Below are 17,581 nucleotides of genomic sequence, written 5' to 3'. Positions count from 1 at the left end.
CTGTCAAAGGATTGAGATGCAGCAGTTTCTAGACAAGGCGTTATTATCAATCACGCCGTAAGATGGTGGCAGATGAATGTGATTGGTCCGCTCGGCTCCAGAGGCGTGGCTTGCGAATCTTCCGGGAAGTTGTTGCTGTTTGACAGCACATATCTCCTACTGTAGCTGAAAATCCATCAAATAATATACTTTATTGGCTTTCTACGATTGTGAGGTAAGTCACAGCTTTATTGTATTGATTTCTTTTTCGCCTGTATTTGGAGTAGTGCTATTAACGTTGTCAGAAATCGACTACTTTAGGTTTGGATAAAAAAGGTTGCTATAATGGGCTCCGTCCCAATCCGATACACGCCCAGGAACATAGGGCACTTATTTAGTGTGGCAGGTCACCGTGACTAAACCTAGCCATCAGGTGTTTTCTTAAGTTGCTTCTGTAACTATCACACACACCACTTACTGTAAATCCAGTGCAAGGACAAACATTTCCGTGTTTTTGTCTCTCGATCAGTAATGGCTGTGTTCAGTGACTGCTCTGTGGTTCTGGACCTGAAAAATGTCCGTTTTAAGGAGAAGAAGAAGCTGATGACTGCTATAGTTGATCATGGAGGAAACATATCATATGTAGTGAACCAGAAGGTATATGTTGTTTGTTTAAAATGTCTTGATTTCTAAAGCATACCACTGATATAACCACTATCAGTAATGTAACTTAAACGTTATTATTCAGTAAGGGCTATGAATTCAACAGAAATCATAACTACAAGTATATCATAACTATACTGCATGTATATGATAGATAGATAGATAGATAGATAGATAGATAGATAGATAGATAGATAGATAGGCATGGAGTTATGCGACTGATGGATTTAAGAAACATTTCTGTTTGTCTCTGATTTTAAGAGAGATTTTAATGTTAAGGTTGCTATAAATGTTACGATTGTTATAAAAGTATCCAGTGAGAAATCAAAATCAGACCAACGCTCTGTATCTGCCCTGTTTAGTGCTCATTTGTGGTTGCGAGCAGCCTGGAGAACATAAGCAGCAGCAGGTTGAGAAGTGCTCAGAAACACCAGACTCCTGTGGTCGGTCAGCAGTATGTGTGGAGCTGCCTGGAGAAAGGACAGCTGCTTCCTGTCCAAGAACATGTCTTAAAGTCACAGAGCTCAGGGATCACACCTGAACAAGCCGGTATTACACCCTTGACAAGTCTCTTTTTGATAATCAAAGCTTGTTTTGTTAAAAGGTAAAAAAATTGCTATGGCTCTGACAGCCCGATCAGTGTTATTTGCACAGTTCAGATGTTCTCCTATATGATTCATGCAACTAAAGAAGGGTGTGTGAGTCACTCAAAGCTGTGTCATAAATCTTGTGGTAAATTGTGAAACATTACACAGAACTGTAAATGGTCTTAATGATGAAGGGATGAATACTTCTGTCTAAATCCCGGCAGGATTGAAGTCCAGCATTTGGCCTCAAACAAGTAGCATTCATAATGAGAAACCCGAGACTCCACTGAAGGATGGCTCGTACCAGGGCCGGTTCAGGTTTGTTGATTTATAGCATTTCATTGAGACTATAAATTGTATTTGCAATTGCGTTGTTTTTTTGGACACATAAATTGTGGCATAATTCAAATGAAAATGCAAATCACAATATATTACAATTCGCATTCTTATTTACACAAACAATGTCTGCCAGATTTAAAATGGACACTCAAAATTCATGTGCAGTTGCATTTCTCATGCCTCACGAGTTATTATCCTCTCATGTCGAAAAAGCAAAAGCAATTATCCTGTTTGCTATTTTGCTTCCTCAGAGTTGTGTATGGAGGCTGCTAATTTAAATGGAATCGTTATTTTTGCATTTGCATTTCCAAAACCTTGTTCAGAAACCTGCCAGTCAGTCAGTTGCTGGGGGTGGAGGGATACTACAGGGCGAGTGTGTATTTGGAAGTGACGTCAGTCAGAGTCAACAGCCTTGTGGAACTTCTTGAAGGAAAATGAGTTGAACAGATGACTGTGACGATGCTTTTGCATACAGATACTGTCTCTTCTTCCTTATCTGAATGAAGAATAACTTTATATATATTTTAATCTCTTGATTAAGAATTAAAAAACAATGGCTTGGGCTTTATGTATTTTTCCCTATGATATTTAGCTAAAATTAAATAAATAATTTAATATTCGCAAGCTTTGTTTTTAAGACCAAATAAAACGTTTTCTAAACCTAAAGAAAAAGTAAAACACCATATTCACAGAATAAATAAATGAAGCATCTTCTCAACAGATGGATCACAAGCAGAACCATTCAAATAAATGTCCTTTTATAATTTGAGAAGAAAATTATTTATTGGGTGGTATGTGTGTAACACCAAAAAGTCATTTCCTTCACTTTGTTAAACAATAAATATTTTTTTGGAGGTCAGCTAGCCCTATTTTAATAAATTATACCATTTGTAGTGGAGACAATATCATTTTGAAATAAACAACCAGTAAGTTGTCTAACTGAGGTAAGTATATTAGAAACAGAAGGGTTGTGCAGCACATGAACCTTTGTGGTCATTGACTGCAAGACTCTATAAAATGCAGTGGACTGTGACTAACGCAATCACTTCAAAATACAGACACTCCCAATACTCCCCACTACTGACTGACCGGTTTCTGCGCAAGGCATCGGAAACACGAATATAAAGGGATTTGTGATTCCATTTGAATTTTGCTAGCCTCCATACACGAGTGTAGAAGTGTAAACCAAATGTAAACAGGATTGTAAATGTACAGATTGCTTTTCCACAAATAGAAGCAACCCAGAAGATACTTCCATAAATGACAATGTTTTATTACTTTTAACTGAATCTGTGCTTCATATTTATAATTTCTCTTTTGCAGATTCTACAAGGAAAATGATCATGATATTCCGGAATTTTCTTCAGATTTCCAAGTTGCCAAGTACTCCATTTTGTCCAAGGTGACTTTACCAGTGCTGTTCATCCAGCGTAGGAATACAATTCAAGTGTATAAAATATTTAAAAATAGTTGATCAGCATGCAGAAGATCGCATTTTTGTGTTAATCCACATGCGTGTGTGTGTGTGTGTGTGTGTGTTTTGGATATTCAGCCTAACACATGGTCAGTTCTGGAGCTTCAGAGTGCCAAAGGCCAAGCAGGACAGCAATATCGTGTTGTGAGCTCCATCATACACGAGGCAGAGGTGCAGATATTTAAATCTAAGGGAATCTGACCGTACACTGAACGTAACATTATACTATAATATACTTTTTACATTGGTCACCACCCTGGTGTCTTTTATTCTGTTATTGCAGAAGAGTGTGGTGTGGGATAAGCAGATGCACAGCTGCAGCTCTGAGGATGCTGTGGAAGGGTTTCTGATGCTGAGCAAGGAGCTGCAGCTCCAAGGCTTCACTCAGAAACAAACACTTCCCCCATGGGCTGAAAATCTGACCTCTCACAGCCTCCAGCAGGTCAGTCCCACACAATATTTCTAAACTGGTTTTACATAGACACTAACTGTCTTATATTCTCTAGATGGACTTTGCTCTTGAGGTCATATACTATGCAGACTGCGTGGGTTAAAGTTATTCTTAGGGCTAAAATCTATTTATAATTCCTAATAAGATGCACTGACAGCTTGTAGTTTTCTATCCCATCCTTCTAAATCAGTGTAATATTCTGTAACTCACAGTATTGATAAGTGATTTAAACTCATGCTTATGTGTCGAGTTTGTATCTAATGTATCTAATCTCAAGCTATGTCTGATTGAAGCTTCTGTTGGAGGAGAGGCTGAACTGCAGCACAGTCTCACAGGAAGTGGGCGGCTTTGTGGAACTCATCTGGACGGAAGCTCTCGGTTCACTTAACAGCATCCTGACTGTCCCTGTTACCAGCATCAGTCTCAATGATGTGAGCCACTAAGACTGATATAATATCTATATGAAACTATATCTGCAGCATGATATTTGTGTAACCATTTTGTGTGAGTGTGTGTAACCGGTGACATGTGTTGCTGCAGGTGAGCAGAGCGGAAGGATTACTGCTGCAGGTACAGAAAACTCAGTGTGAGGATGAAGTCAAGGGTCTGCTGGAGGAAGTCGACACTCTGCTCCCTCTTAGGATAGCAGTGCCAGACTCAAAAAACAAGCTGGTGTCTAAGAAACTAGATCTCTGTCAGGTAACATCTGTCAAAATATTTATTGTAAAGCAAATATAAATGATATAAGTTGTAATGGGTAGTGTAAGTGCCTAAGAACATTAAGTACATTTAAGTAAACATCCAGTGGAGTACTTGTTAGGGATTTCTTAATAGATTTTGTATTTACTGTGAAACTCTGATGTATCTGTATTAACACTCCAGCTGATCAGAGATATCTTGAACATGACGGAGACGACAATGGGAAACCCCTGTCCATCCTCTCTGGGGAAATATCGTGCTCTGAGGTGCAGTATTGAGCAGGTGCCATCTCAAAGCCCAGAGTTTCTGTCTGTCTCCCAGCTTCTGCAGGATAGGTATGTACAGTGTAAATGTGAATTCCCGTGTAATTCCATGTTTTATATTCCGTCATCAGATGTAAGTTTAACAAAACATACATTTCCGATATTTTTTAAGTCTTTACTGCATTAATAATTTTACAGACCAGCTCAGATCCAGCAGATACTGCATGTGAGTAGAGGGGCAGAACTTCATATGTTTAGGAATGAACTCGGCAATATCAAGCCTCTCCTCCATTCCACTGCTTCTACCAGCCTGGTAGGAATCCTGTCTCGGTGAGAGTCCCTTTTTGTTATCTGTATCACACACATGCACAACTCACACACACAGAACTTTAAAGCGATTCTGAGTTTTGGTTGTTTTTCCAGGGGTCTGTTACTGCCCAGGGTCGGAGTAGAACAGCATGGGATTGAAAGAACAGACATTGGGAATCTGGGAAGTGGCATCTACTTCAGTGACTCATTGAAGTCAGTGTTTTCTCATGTTTTTACCTGAAAGTGTTCATATTACTAAACGAAGTGTATTTTCATCTGCAGTTCTCATATATATATTCTGTAATGTCACATACACTGATCAGGCATAACATTATGACCACCTGCCTCATATTGTGTTGGTCCCCCTTTTTGCTGTCAAAACAGCCCTGACCCGTCATACACTCTGTATTCTGACACCTTTCTATCAGAACCAGCATTAACCTCTTCAGCAGTTTGAGTAACAGTAGCTCGTCTGTTGGATCGGATCACACGGACCAGCTTTCACTCCCCGTGTGCATCAACGAGTCTTGGCCGCCCATGACCCTGTCACCGGTTCACCACTGTTCCTTCCTTGGACCACTTTTGATAGATACTGACCACTGCAGACCGGGAACACCCCACAAGAGCTGCAGTTTTGGAGATGCTCTGATCCAGTGGTCTAGCCATCACAAGTTGGCCCTTTGTCAAACTCGCTTAAATCCTTACGCTTGTCCATTTTTCCTGCTTCTAACACATCAACTTTGAGGACAAAATGTTCACTTGCTGCCTAATATATCCCACCCACTAACAGGTGCCATGATGAGGAGATCATCAGTGTTATTCACTTCACCTCTCAGTGCTCATAATGTTATGCCTGATCTGTGTATATTCTCACTGCACCATGATGCACAGAGGTGTTTAATGCCACTGTCTGCTCTGTGTTCCAGCACATCGGTCAAGTATTCCAAACCCAGCATGACGGATGGTTCTCGGCTCCTGCTGGTGTGCGAGGTGGCTCTGGGCCAGTGTAAAGACCTGCACAAAAGGGATTTCACTTTGACCTCTGCCCCTGAGGGCTACAACAGCGTGCATGGAGTCCGGCGTAAACAAAATGCACGCTCTGATTTTGAGGTAACTCTTGTGCATATAATCAGTTGTCTAGGCACTAAATATTTTAAAGCTTTATTTTACACTTTGCACTCTGTGTGTGTGTGTGTGTGTGTGTTGCAGGACGATGAATATGTGGTGTATAATACAGACCAGATCAGGCTGAAGTATGTAGTTCAGTATCTTCTACCTGAAGATGAAGTGAAGGACTTTCAGCCTCAGGTTGACATGACTCTAGCACCTTTGGTTTCATCGTCAAACCTCTGTGAGTGTTCTGTTAACACTAATCGTTAGACATTACCTTACCTTTAACTGCATTATGTCAGTTGTATAATTTCAAATCTTTTCAAGTCTTGACGCCTTAATCATGCTCTGTATGTGGATGTGTTGTTTCATTCTTCTAGTGTCCACTGATGATGGCGAGGGTTTGGGAGTGATCAAGAACTCTCTGGAGGAGGTCACTGCCGGTTTATTGGACAGTAATGGTCAGACTCTGCCACTGCAGGCAGTACATGTGAGATGTAAGCTAATGGACCTTCTTTCTCAGGTAAAGTATTAGACTGATAAATAGCACAATACAGACAATAATTATTGTTTACCCTTATTTCAATGAAACACAGCCACACACTTATACATTATTTTGCAGTAAATAATCATTTATTCCTACATGAACATATAAACCATATTCTTGGGTATAGAATGACAGTTTCTATAGAATGTTGTAATGTATAATAAAAATCATTTGCTTTCCTTATTTTGTGAACAGGTTATCATTTTCCAGACATATACAAATGACAGCAATGTTCCCATAGAGGCAAAGTATGTCTTCCCTCTAGAAGAGACGGCCGCAGTGTGTGGTTTTGAAGCCTTCATTAATGGAAAGCATGTTATTGGAAAGGTGGCTGCATTTCTGCTTTTGCTTTAATAATCTACAATATTCCTACAATATATATTTTATTCTTAGCCCCTCTCTATTTCTCATTCTTTTAGGTAAAGGAGAAGGAGCAGGCACGTAAAGAATACAAGCAGGCCATAGAGAAAGGCCATGGAGCCTACCTGATGGACCAGGATGCACCTGTGAGTTTCTCTCCTTACTCTGAACTGTATATTCATATCACACACACAGGCCTCAGTGAGAGTGGATTCTGCATGTGTTAGTCTTATTTACTCTCATGCTGTTATGTCTGTGTGTGCTGCAGGATGTGTTCACCATCAGTGTAGGAAACTTGCCCCCCGGAGCCACAGTGCTGATCAAAGTGACGTTCATCACTGAGCTGGTTGTGAGAGCAGGAACCATTGTCTTCTCCCTTCCAGCAAGTGTAGCTCCATGGCAGCAAAGCTCAGCACTGAACCAGAAAACTCAGGTACCAACAGGACCTTAGAGTTGTCACCATTTATATACCTTTTCTATTTAACCAAATCAGTTGCATAATAGGAATCGGAAAACCAACATTTCAATTGGTATTTTTTTAAAGCCATGCCTCATGATTAGAGCATGCTTTTTTTGCAGACGACTGTTGAAAAGGTCTGTGTGAAGGAGCTTCCTCCAAAAGGGTGAGAACTGGATCTGTAGTGGACAATTGTATGGTATTTGATTTACTATGTCTGGTTATACTATGTCAGTCGTTTTCTCTTTTTTCTTCTAGAGAATTCTCTCTGTGCATGTCTATTGAGATGCCTTACGAGATCATAAACCTGGAGTGCTCTCATCAAATCAAAATGAAGGTGTGTCTTTTAACTGTTTGTTGGTTAAGTAGGAATGTACATATAATGCTGGTTTTCTTACAGTTGAATATTATTGACTTAATATTAATTATTAATATTAATAATATTAATATTAAAGACTTAATATTATTATTAAGTCTTTATGTATTAGAGGGATATAGAAGTGAATTTGTTCGGTCTTTCTTCCAGAGGACAGATTGTAAGGCCGTAGTGAGCACATTACCAGACCAGACTCTTAGCAACGATGGATTCCGGCTCAGCTTTACTCTGTCTGAGATCCATATGCCCAGAATGTGGGTTGAGAAACATCCAGAGAAGGACACTGAGGTGAAATGAGATTCATCCTTTGTTCAGTCTTGCTTATAAAAACATACACACTGTTCTTTAAAACCTGAGACTGAGTGGTTTACTTGTGCAGGCCTGCATGTTGGTGTTTTATCCACACTTTGAGTCCAGTGGACTTTCTGTGTCGGGTGTGAGTGATGTGATCATTGTGCTGGACACGTCAGAGTCCATGCGAGGAGATGCTCTGCTGAACGCACGCAGGATTGCTCTGAAGGTCCTCAACTCACTGGACCGCTCACTAAAAGTCAACATCATCTTCTTTGGTTCTGGTTAGTGTGCTCTGAAACAATCACCTCATATATGTTTCATAGTGTTAAAGTTAAAAATATATATTTACTATCAAGTTTATCTTAGGAAAGAGTTTAATCTGTGAGCTATTTATAACTGTTTTGTCATTTAGGAATAAATATTGTACTGCATTTTATTTTAATGCTCACTGTTGATAAATGACATTTTTTGCATCATTATGCACAATAGGAACATTTATATTGTTAAAATCTTATGCAGAAGTTAGCTAATCTCATGACATGCAGCTCTTCTCTGTTTTCATTGGAGATCTTCAGCTAATTCTTATCCCTCTGTTGTTGACTAGATTATAAGGAGGCTTTCCCTTCACCAAGTTTGCTACAGGATGTATTTGAAGAAGCCAAGAACTTCATTATGGTGAGTTTTTACAATCAAAGATTCCCACCTGCATCTGCAGTGCAGGAAATAATATAAATGCCATATCACAACTCACATCAAGTGAACGCATGTCTGTATACCAAAGATATTAAATTATTTGACTAATCCCCACAAGTTTATTAGTTTCAAAGTTTATTAATATTTTATTATTACAATTTTACTATTAGTCCACGACTGCTGTTGGCGGCAGCACTGAGCTGTGGAGACCCCTTCGCACCCTGAATCTGCTGCCTCCTTCACGTGGTGTAAGAAACGTGTTGCTTGTCTCTGATGGACATGTGCAGAACCAGCCGCAAAGCCTGCAGCTGGTGCGAGACAATATCAGACACACACGCCTCTTCACCTGCGGCCTCAAGTAAGCACTCTTCTAAATGCAGAAATGTAGGCACATTAGTTTCGACTAGGTTGATTGTCAATATTGAGAAACATCTGAAACTTGATACTTGTAAAATATTGATATAATAAAAATTCTTATTTCAGTTTATACAGCACCTTTCTCACACTCATGATTGATTACCACTAAATATGTCAGCAAAAAAAGACAAGAAAAGGAGTTAAGATGAGGATAGGTGCTAATATATTTCACAAAAGGCTTAAAGTAGACTAGTCTGTAAATCCATACTAGAAGTTATGTGCTTAGGTTTTTAAGAACCCTTTCTAATGGAATCACATTTTCAGCAACGTCATAAACTAGTAATACACCTTAGGTCTGTTTCTTCTAATCTGCTTGTGTTTGCGTGTAGCCCCACAGCTAATCGTTACATGCTGAGAGCCCTGGCTCAGGCAGGTGGAGGAACTTATGAGTTCTTTGACACCAAGACAAAGTACACCTGGGCTGAGAAGGTGAGCTTCACTCCTATGATCTTTAAATTAGATCTAATAATTAATTATGTGTAATATGTGGGTGAGACATGGCTGATTGGCTGTTGTAGGTGAATTCTCAGGTGAGGTGCATGGTATCACCAGGCTGTAGCTCTGTGGCAGTTAAGTGGCAGCAGTTCAACCCCACAGCTCCCTCTCCAGTTCAGGCTCCCTCACAGCTCCATGCTCTCTTCAATGACCGTCACACTCTGGTCTATGGATTTGTCCCACACTGCACTCAGGTATTTCACCATCACTCCCGTGACTGTTTCTTGTACTTTACCAAATACCCTAATATCATTTTGTGCCTTGTATGCTCAGTTGTCATTTATTGTCCTTGGAACTCAGCTTGAGAGTTTTTATTGGTTTAGGCTTCACTGTTCGGTGATCTGAGTGGCCAGAAAATTGAGACTATGGTTTCTACTACAGAATTACAGAAGACTAAAGGAATAGTAAGATATTATTGTATTAAGTTCTAATATTTACTACTACAAATCTGTATTTATCGTATTTAAATGAGTGTTTTTATGTTTCTATATATTTCTAGTTCCTTCACAAACTAACAGCAAGAGCAATCATCAGAGATTATGAGGATGGCAGCCTCGGATCTAATGAGGCAGAACATGAGGTTTGCACTATTGATGTTTATTGAATACTTTTAAGCGGTTCTTACTGTATAAAGCCTAATATGGTGTGTTTTCTGGAGTATGTGTTAATGTGACATAAGATACACAGTCTTAGAATTAGTTTCCAGTTTCTGCATCAGTGTACCTGTGACATCTGACAATGTAAAGTGCAGGGATATATATATATTTTTTTATCTTATTAATAAAATTGGTGGATTCTTCAGGATACTGTAGCAGAGAAATGGGGCATGACTTGTGTCACATTACAACAGATAGGTACATGTTGATATATGAAAATCAACAATATGGTAATCCAACAGTGTGTGATAAAGAACCAGTTATTACCAGTTATAAAGAACCAGGCTATTCCTGTCCTGTGTCTGAAACTAAATGATGGTTTTCTCCTACCTTTTTTCAGGGGAAGAAAGCTGAGCTAAAATCCTACATCACTGAGCTCAGTAAAGAGTTCTCTATCCTGTCGCAGTTCACCAGCTTCGTTGCTATTGAGGAGAGAGTAAGATTGCAGCTGCCTGACATATGCCTTTTAGCACACATTAAGTTCTCATATAAGGATTCTTGTACATTGTTTCACATTAAATTGGAAAAACAAAATAACACATAAACACATATAGTGTGTATGGTTAATATGTTGGCATACTAATAAGGACATCGATTGCTTAAACAGCTCCTATTCACAGTTAAATAGACACTTGTTCTGTGGCATGACGCAGTGATTTTTAGCTCCTTATTTCTGTGTAGGACCAGGAACAGCCTGACTCCGGCTTTACTGACGTCCCTAAGATAATTGCAGAGGAAGATGTGGATATTCTCTCTTACATGGGCTGGACTGAACACAGACGGGTATCTTTCATTCATTTATTGCACTAATAAAGATATAATTTATTTCTAATGCATTTTAATGAACTAAAATACCTCTATTCAAATTCTACAATAATAAACATCAACACATAGCATAAAGACAGATTATCTTACATGGTAAATTGGAGGTGACACGGAAGGGACAAGTAGCTGCTGAAAGGTGGAAAGGACACTATAAGAACAGTGTAAAAAGCACATACAGCAATTTATCTTTAGAATTGAGCTCTGCAGTGTGGTAGGACAAACAGGTTTGGATTGAAATCATTTTTAGCGTATTTGTAAAGTGTAAAATCGAAGTGGTGCACCATTCCCAATCTAGATTTGCCTCCAGATAAAATGGCACTCACTTTCTGCATAGAAAAGAGCATCAGTTTTGCCACTCCTCAATTTTCACCCCATCTGCTGAAACCAAACCCCATAAACCAGCCATAAAACACAGCTGATCTCATCTTCACAGCTGATGGTAGCCATAAAGGCAACAATTAAACAGAGAATAAGATTCCTAAATTATAATCAAGATAATATAATAGTTAAATAATCAGTCATAGTTAAATAGTTAATTGTATATAACTGGCTCAGATCATTTATGCTTTATTTGTATTTTGACCTCTGTTCTGCTTATTTTGTAGAGGAGTCTGGAGTCCGAATCGTCTGACGATTCCGAATGGTCTGAATATTTTGTTGGGGCCTGTATTGACTCTTCACTGGTAAGAAGAAGAAAAAGTTAGACAATGAAAAAGATCAGACTAGATAACAAGTTCATATTAGCAGTGCTCTTAAATGCAAAGGTTTTTTTTTTTTAATATATAAGTAGTGGGAAACAGACCACCTGACAAGTTTATGTAGTTAGCATTTTTAGCGTTTGACATTTTTATCCAGAGACTCTCATTTATCTCTCTTATTGTTTATACAACTGAGCAGTTAACAGTTAAGGATCTGGCCCAAGGGCCGGCAGTGACAGCTCAGTAGTGCTGGGTTTTGAACTAACGGCTTTCCATGCAGAAGCCCAATGCCTTATCCACTGAGTTACTATTATTTTGGTTATGCTTGTCATATCAGAAATATTACATCCAGAAATATTGTCACACTTTGAAGTTATAATCAAGAAGTCTTATATAAAGTCAGTGTTACGCACAATAACTTAGTAGTGGAGTTTATAATTTAACCAAGGGTGCAAATTAAATGAATATTAGTGTATTAGCTGTGTTGAAGGTCACCATTTGTGGCTTTTTTTCCACAGGATGCTAAAGATGAATGTCAATCAGATGTTTCCGATTTGGAGGAAGAAGATGAAGTGCATTACTTGGGGTCTGATGAACTTTTCGGCATACCGTTAATGGCAGAAGACCAACCCACTCCTGATCTTGATAGCGATTATGCAGCACTGCCCCTCAGAGCTTCTATTGAAACAGAACGATCTACACGCTCATCTCCTCCAGCTTTGCCGACTTTTCCAGATTCAATTCTCGAGATGCAGCTTGATGCACCCATGGATTCAGAATGTGCTTACCTAGACTATATTCAAGAGAGTATTTCACCCCCGGCCACTCAATCTACTGACAGTACAGAGGCATCTGCAAGACTCAATAAGCGTTTTGCTGATTCACTTTCAGCTTTCCATACAGTTGGTTATGTCTGTTCTCCCACTACTACCTTAAACTCAGTACCTCGTTCTGAAAGCAGTGAATCCTGTCAGCGCACCCAAAGTTGCCATGAGGCGTTCACTCCTCCCAGTAATGATTTTGAAATCCCTCCTCTTTCTTCTCCTCTTGCTCCTCCTCCTGCTTCTAGATTAAAATCAAGAACTTTTCTTCGCAAAGCCGCTCTACAACTTTCTTCATCTATGCAAGCTTCTCTTCCTAGTGCTATTTTCGGGGCCACTCCTCTTGGTGTTAATTCCGGAGTCACTCCCTCTACTAGTGAAGAAACTGCTCCTAGTTTTCTTTTCGGAATGTCTGCTCGTGGTTCAAAAATGTTTGCTTTTGGACTGCCTCGTCCTCAAACTGATGGTTTTGGATGCTCTCCCTCTCCTGTTGCATTAATGGCATCAGATTCTTCAGGAGCCCCTGCTGCTCCTCCTAGTGTTTGTTTTGATGCCCCTCCTGTACCTTCTACTGTTGGAGACAGAGGAACTGTTTTTTCTCGTAATGTTTGTGCTGCAGAACTTCAACGATCTTCTCATGTTAGAGTCAGAGCCCTTGCTGATCCTCTTAGTGTTTGTTTAGAAGCCCCTCCTGTACCATCTAATGTTGTCAGAACCCCTGCTTTTTCTCCTGCTATTTATGCTGCAGCACCTCAACAATCTTTTAATCTTGCCCCTGATGCTCTTCCTCCACCTCCTCCTAAATATGGTTTTGGAGCCCCTGCTCCTCCTCCTCCTGGTGCTAGTTATGGTTTTGGAGCCCCTGCTCCTCCTCCTCCTGGTGTTAGCTATGGTTTTGGAGCCCCTGCTCCTCCTCCTCCTCCTCCTGATGTTAGCTATGGTTTTGGAGCCCCTGCTCCTCCTCCTCCTCCTCCTCCTCCTACTGTTAGCTGTGGTTTTGGAGCCCCTGCTCCTCCTCCTCCTCCTAGTGTTAGCTGTGGTTTTGGAGCCCCTGCTCCTCCTCCTCCTCCTCCTCCTAGTGTTAGCTGTGGTTTTGGAGCCCCTGCTCCTCCTCCTCCTCCTCCTCCTAGTGTTCGCTGTGGTTTTGGAGCCCCTGCTCCTCCTCCTCCTGGTGTTAGCTATGGTCCTGGAGCCCCTGCTTCTCCCATCCATGATGATCTCCTCAGTCTTCCTATTCAAAGTGATGCAGTAGGTAGGGTCTACCAAATTACTGGCTGGATTTTTTTATATTTACATTTACTGGTCAAGCTGTTATCTGGATTTAATAAAACGATTCCATTTTTATTCTTTTAGTTCAAAGAGGGATTATCAAGACACACATTAGAAAATCAGTTCCAAGAATGGAGGAGGTGGAGTTTTTCAGTTTGAAAAAACGCTGCAGAAGTAGACAGGGTAAAAGACACAGACGACCTGACCAGATCAGCTGGGAGGAGTTGTTTAACCTTCAACACCAGGTACACATACGCCTGTGTATATATACATACATTCTGCCACATTTATGCTGAAATTAATTAAGGGGAGTGACGTCAGAAGTCATTTACTATTATTAATCTGTAAATAAAAAATTTAAATTTGATATTTAATCTAATACACATGGATATTATTAATATATTTATTCTGGCACATTTTTTTTTATATTTTTATTCACAGCTATAACAGGCAAAATAGAGACAATAGGTGTATCTGAATTTAAGGCATTATGTGCATTCAGTCAACGCACATGCAAGCATTTAGCTGGTTAAAACCACAGAGTAGCTAGATGTTGACCAAAAATATCCAATAGGCAACATAAATTTTGTGTTTAAAATTGTTTATTGGAATTTGGTCTTTCATTTTTAACACAGGATGGCTACTGGGAATGTACTGGAACACTAAGTAGATTCCTGGGCCTGGATGTGGACTTCTTTGCCAATGTCTTCCTGAAAGAAAAAGGCATCTGTTCTTTGGGTAAATCCTGTTTGTTTTTGCTTTAACTCCTACTGATTACTGATTATCCTTGGTCGCTCGAGTGCTGTGAAGAACATGCTGTAGAATATAATGGCATATGTACACATAAACATCTTTTTAAGGTTTTGACCGTAATAGTGATGAGAGAGAGTTGTGTAACACATCAGTCCAAAATCTCCATAAAGTGTTCGGTTGGGTTAAGACAGGGGTGTCCAATATTATCCACGAAGGGCCGGTGTGGGTGCAGGTTTTCTTTCCAACTTAGCAGAAGCCACACCTAAGTCTAATGAAAGCCAAGATCAGTCGATTAAACAGGTGGAATCAGGTGTAGCTCCTGCTTGATTGGAATGAAAACCTGCAGCCACACCGGCCCTTTGCAGATAGGATTGGACATCTCTGGGTTAAGATCTGCTAACTTTGGTAATGCACAAACTATTTAATAAGCCCATGTCATGTGGACGTGGACACCTGTGTCATCCTGGAAGATAAAACTCCCATGGTTTTTTTATAGGATGAAGGTAATCAGTCAGAGTAACTGTACTACTGTTCCACTGATTTGCCGTGAGCTTTTCCAAAGACAAGTGGTCTGAAAACAATGCCAACACACTAAATATCTTCACAGCATTACAGAACTAATGATTTAATTTGTTCCCTTCTTTAGCTCAAATTATGACCCATAGTGTGAAATTGTTATAGTTAACCCATCATTGTAATTTCACATCTTTGATTTCATTCTCTGTACTGTAGTTATTCTGGTAAGCTTTATATATATATATATATATATATATATATATATATATATATGATGCATTCTGTTTTGAAGAGAACACTCTACATATTAAATCCTTTGGATCGCTATGTTTCAGGTGAAAAAGCCCATGCTGTCATCCTGAAAATGATAGCCACACTGCTGGTGCTGCAGTTGATCCGAGTGAAGAAGATGGCTGACACTGAGCTGTTACAGTCTCTCTTCCACCTCACTGACCACCCCGAGCCCAGGCAAGAGGCCATCTTTGCTCTGCATTTTCTTTATTTCTCAGCTTAATAATGCATTTTGGTCATGTCCTATTACTGTCCTATTATGATGTGTGTTGTGTAGGCCAACCTGCTGGGAAGCACTGAAGAAGGCAGTGGAGTGGGTGTGCTGGGCAGACAAACAGTACCCATGTGTGTACAGCAGGCTGGAGTTTGGGTGGGACTGGGAGTCCTGCACACGCCAGCTGCTGGGACTGGACTCACTGCCTCCCTTCTCACCTCTGATCCCTGTGCTCCAGAGAAGTACACATCTGCCAGTTATGTAGCGACAAGGTCGTCATCTGGAGTACATCACAGATATTCCCTATATGTACATTTGCTAAGTCCTATTACTTAATCCTGCTTTTTTTTTTTTAGATAATTTAGCAATGCAGTGTATACTCTATTTTGGCCTGGGGCATTTTTAAAAAATATATATTCTACAGAAAAGTTATCTGTTTAAACACGTGAACATATGAAAGAAGTGAAGGAAGTGTTGTCATGTGCTTGATGTTCAGAGGAAGAGAAATCAGTGTCAGTGCTTCTCTGTGTGATGCCAGTTACCTGTGTCCTATTTCTATTTCCTGTGTTAGAAGCACCTTGCATTCACTCTGTTAAGGTTGTCTTCACACTTTTGTTTCTCTCTGATTTTTAATCTATGTGGATTCTCGAAAATGAGCAGATTGCAAATGTCACAAATTTTATTAGCTGAACTCCTTGGAGCCTAACTGAAACCAGGTGAAACAGATAGATATAGAGCTTTGTTCTTTGGTCATACAGAATAGAACCTGATGTGGGATGTTACAGGGCTGTTTTTATCAAAAAAATCTGGAGAAATCTCTCTCAGGAAAACTGGATCATGGCTGGAACTTCCGGTAGGACGGTGATGCATCCAAATCCAAACACAAATGACACAGAGTCAAGCTTTTGTTGCAGTCATCCCAGTCTCCTGTACTGAACCACATCACAAGCATGTGGAGTGTGTCCTGGACAGAGGGCTGAGGATCTGCTCAGATACAGTATAGTGTATTGATTCCTTCCTCAGTGTTGTTTAATTTTCTCAGACATTACATGAGAAAATTCAGTACTCCAAGGGAGGATGTACAAATGCATGGGCGCCAATAATTTCTTTTGTTTGAATAATGTTCTTTATAATGGTTTTCACAGAATACGTTTATTATGCTTGCTATATTTTGAGTGAACTTTCATAAAACTTTATAGTTTTGGGTGAATGTTCTAATAAATTGAAAGCGTTTTTATACACTCTATGCATGTGTAATAGATGTGCTATTAGTCTCATTTATTTTATATATGACTGTCTGTTGCCTAGGCAATAAAATATTTCCCTTTCCTATAAACAATGATCAACAAAATTGCTTATATTAAATACATATTTTGATAATAAAGTGAAAACAATGTGTAGAGATCTAGTACTCACCAAAGATTCTCCAACAAACTATTTTTTTAACAGCTCCCTATATGCTCACAGAAGAACGTGTTTAACTGCTGAAAGCGCCGTTAAGAGGGTTTGAAGGCACAGAAAAAACCTGCATTTGCCTGTTTAGCAGTGAAATGATGATTGTCAGGATGTTCAACTCCTTATTCATAATGCACGAACCACTTTTATGCCTTATAAAATAATTGCATACATTCATGTGTGACATGCTGTCAGAAATGTGTGATGATGATGATGATGTGAAGGCATTGTTTCAACAAACCATGCGAGCTGAAATAAACATATGATATTATTTGATTCATCTACTCGTGATTAATCACACAAATCCTGTGAAAATCATGACATGAATAGGAATAAACATAACCCGGTTTCTTTGTGTGAAGACATCCGAATAAAATACCAACATGACGCAATTTGGTGCTTTGCATGATGAACGAAAAAAAGCCTTGAATACAACACAAGATCCAAACACACCTAAACATTATATTTCCATAAGATTTTTCACTTTGAATGCGTAGTGAGGAAATGACATATGATCAATTTTGTAATCATTTCTTGCTGTGTTTCATTTGCAAAGAAAGAAAGAGAGAG

General features: G+C 39.5%; 1 protein-coding gene across 2 annotated transcripts; it reads left to right on the top strand.

Annotated features, from left to right (window-relative positions):
* The first annotated feature begins 109 nt into the window (after positions 1 to 109).
* On the top strand, positions 110 to 17,551 carry parp4 (poly (ADP-ribose) polymerase family, member 4). Of its 2 annotated transcripts, XM_058392274.1 has the most exons (36): positions 110 to 214; positions 509 to 636; positions 1,005 to 1,191; positions 1,454 to 1,547; positions 2,892 to 2,970; positions 3,121 to 3,213; positions 3,326 to 3,484; positions 3,787 to 3,924; positions 4,034 to 4,192; positions 4,376 to 4,527; positions 4,654 to 4,785; positions 4,879 to 4,977; positions 5,691 to 5,874; positions 5,974 to 6,115; positions 6,255 to 6,397; positions 6,617 to 6,748; positions 6,841 to 6,927; positions 7,050 to 7,214; positions 7,361 to 7,404; positions 7,497 to 7,575; positions 7,765 to 7,902; positions 7,994 to 8,189; positions 8,513 to 8,583; positions 8,772 to 8,959; positions 9,348 to 9,447; positions 9,537 to 9,707; positions 9,837 to 9,917; positions 10,013 to 10,093; positions 10,510 to 10,605; positions 10,851 to 10,952; positions 11,600 to 11,677; positions 12,211 to 13,765; positions 13,867 to 14,027; positions 14,418 to 14,520; positions 15,387 to 15,519; positions 15,620 to 17,548. In XM_058392274.1, exons 2-36 carry the CDS (start codon positions 511 to 513, stop codon positions 15,819 to 15,821), a joined length of 5,850 nt encoding a protein of 1,949 aa, XP_058248257.1. In that variant the 5' UTR covers positions 110 to 214; positions 509 to 510; the 3' UTR covers positions 15,822 to 17,548. The 2 variants fall into 2 exon arrangements, with proteins under 2 accessions (XP_058248257.1, XP_058248258.1); XM_058392275.1 differs by lacking the exon at positions 110 to 214 and having other exon boundaries at positions 15,620 to 17,551.
* The last annotated feature ends 30 nt before the right edge of the window (positions 17,552 to 17,581 follow it).

This window comes from Hemibagrus wyckioides, linkage group LG06, assembly GCF_019097595.1.
Source record: "Hemibagrus wyckioides isolate EC202008001 linkage group LG06, SWU_Hwy_1.0, whole genome shotgun sequence".
In the NCBI taxonomy this organism is placed as follows: Eukaryota; Metazoa; Chordata; class Actinopteri; order Siluriformes; family Bagridae; genus Hemibagrus; species Hemibagrus wyckioides.
The sequence above is the reverse complement of the archived record's forward strand: the minus strand, read 5'-3'. Positions and strand labels throughout refer to the sequence as shown.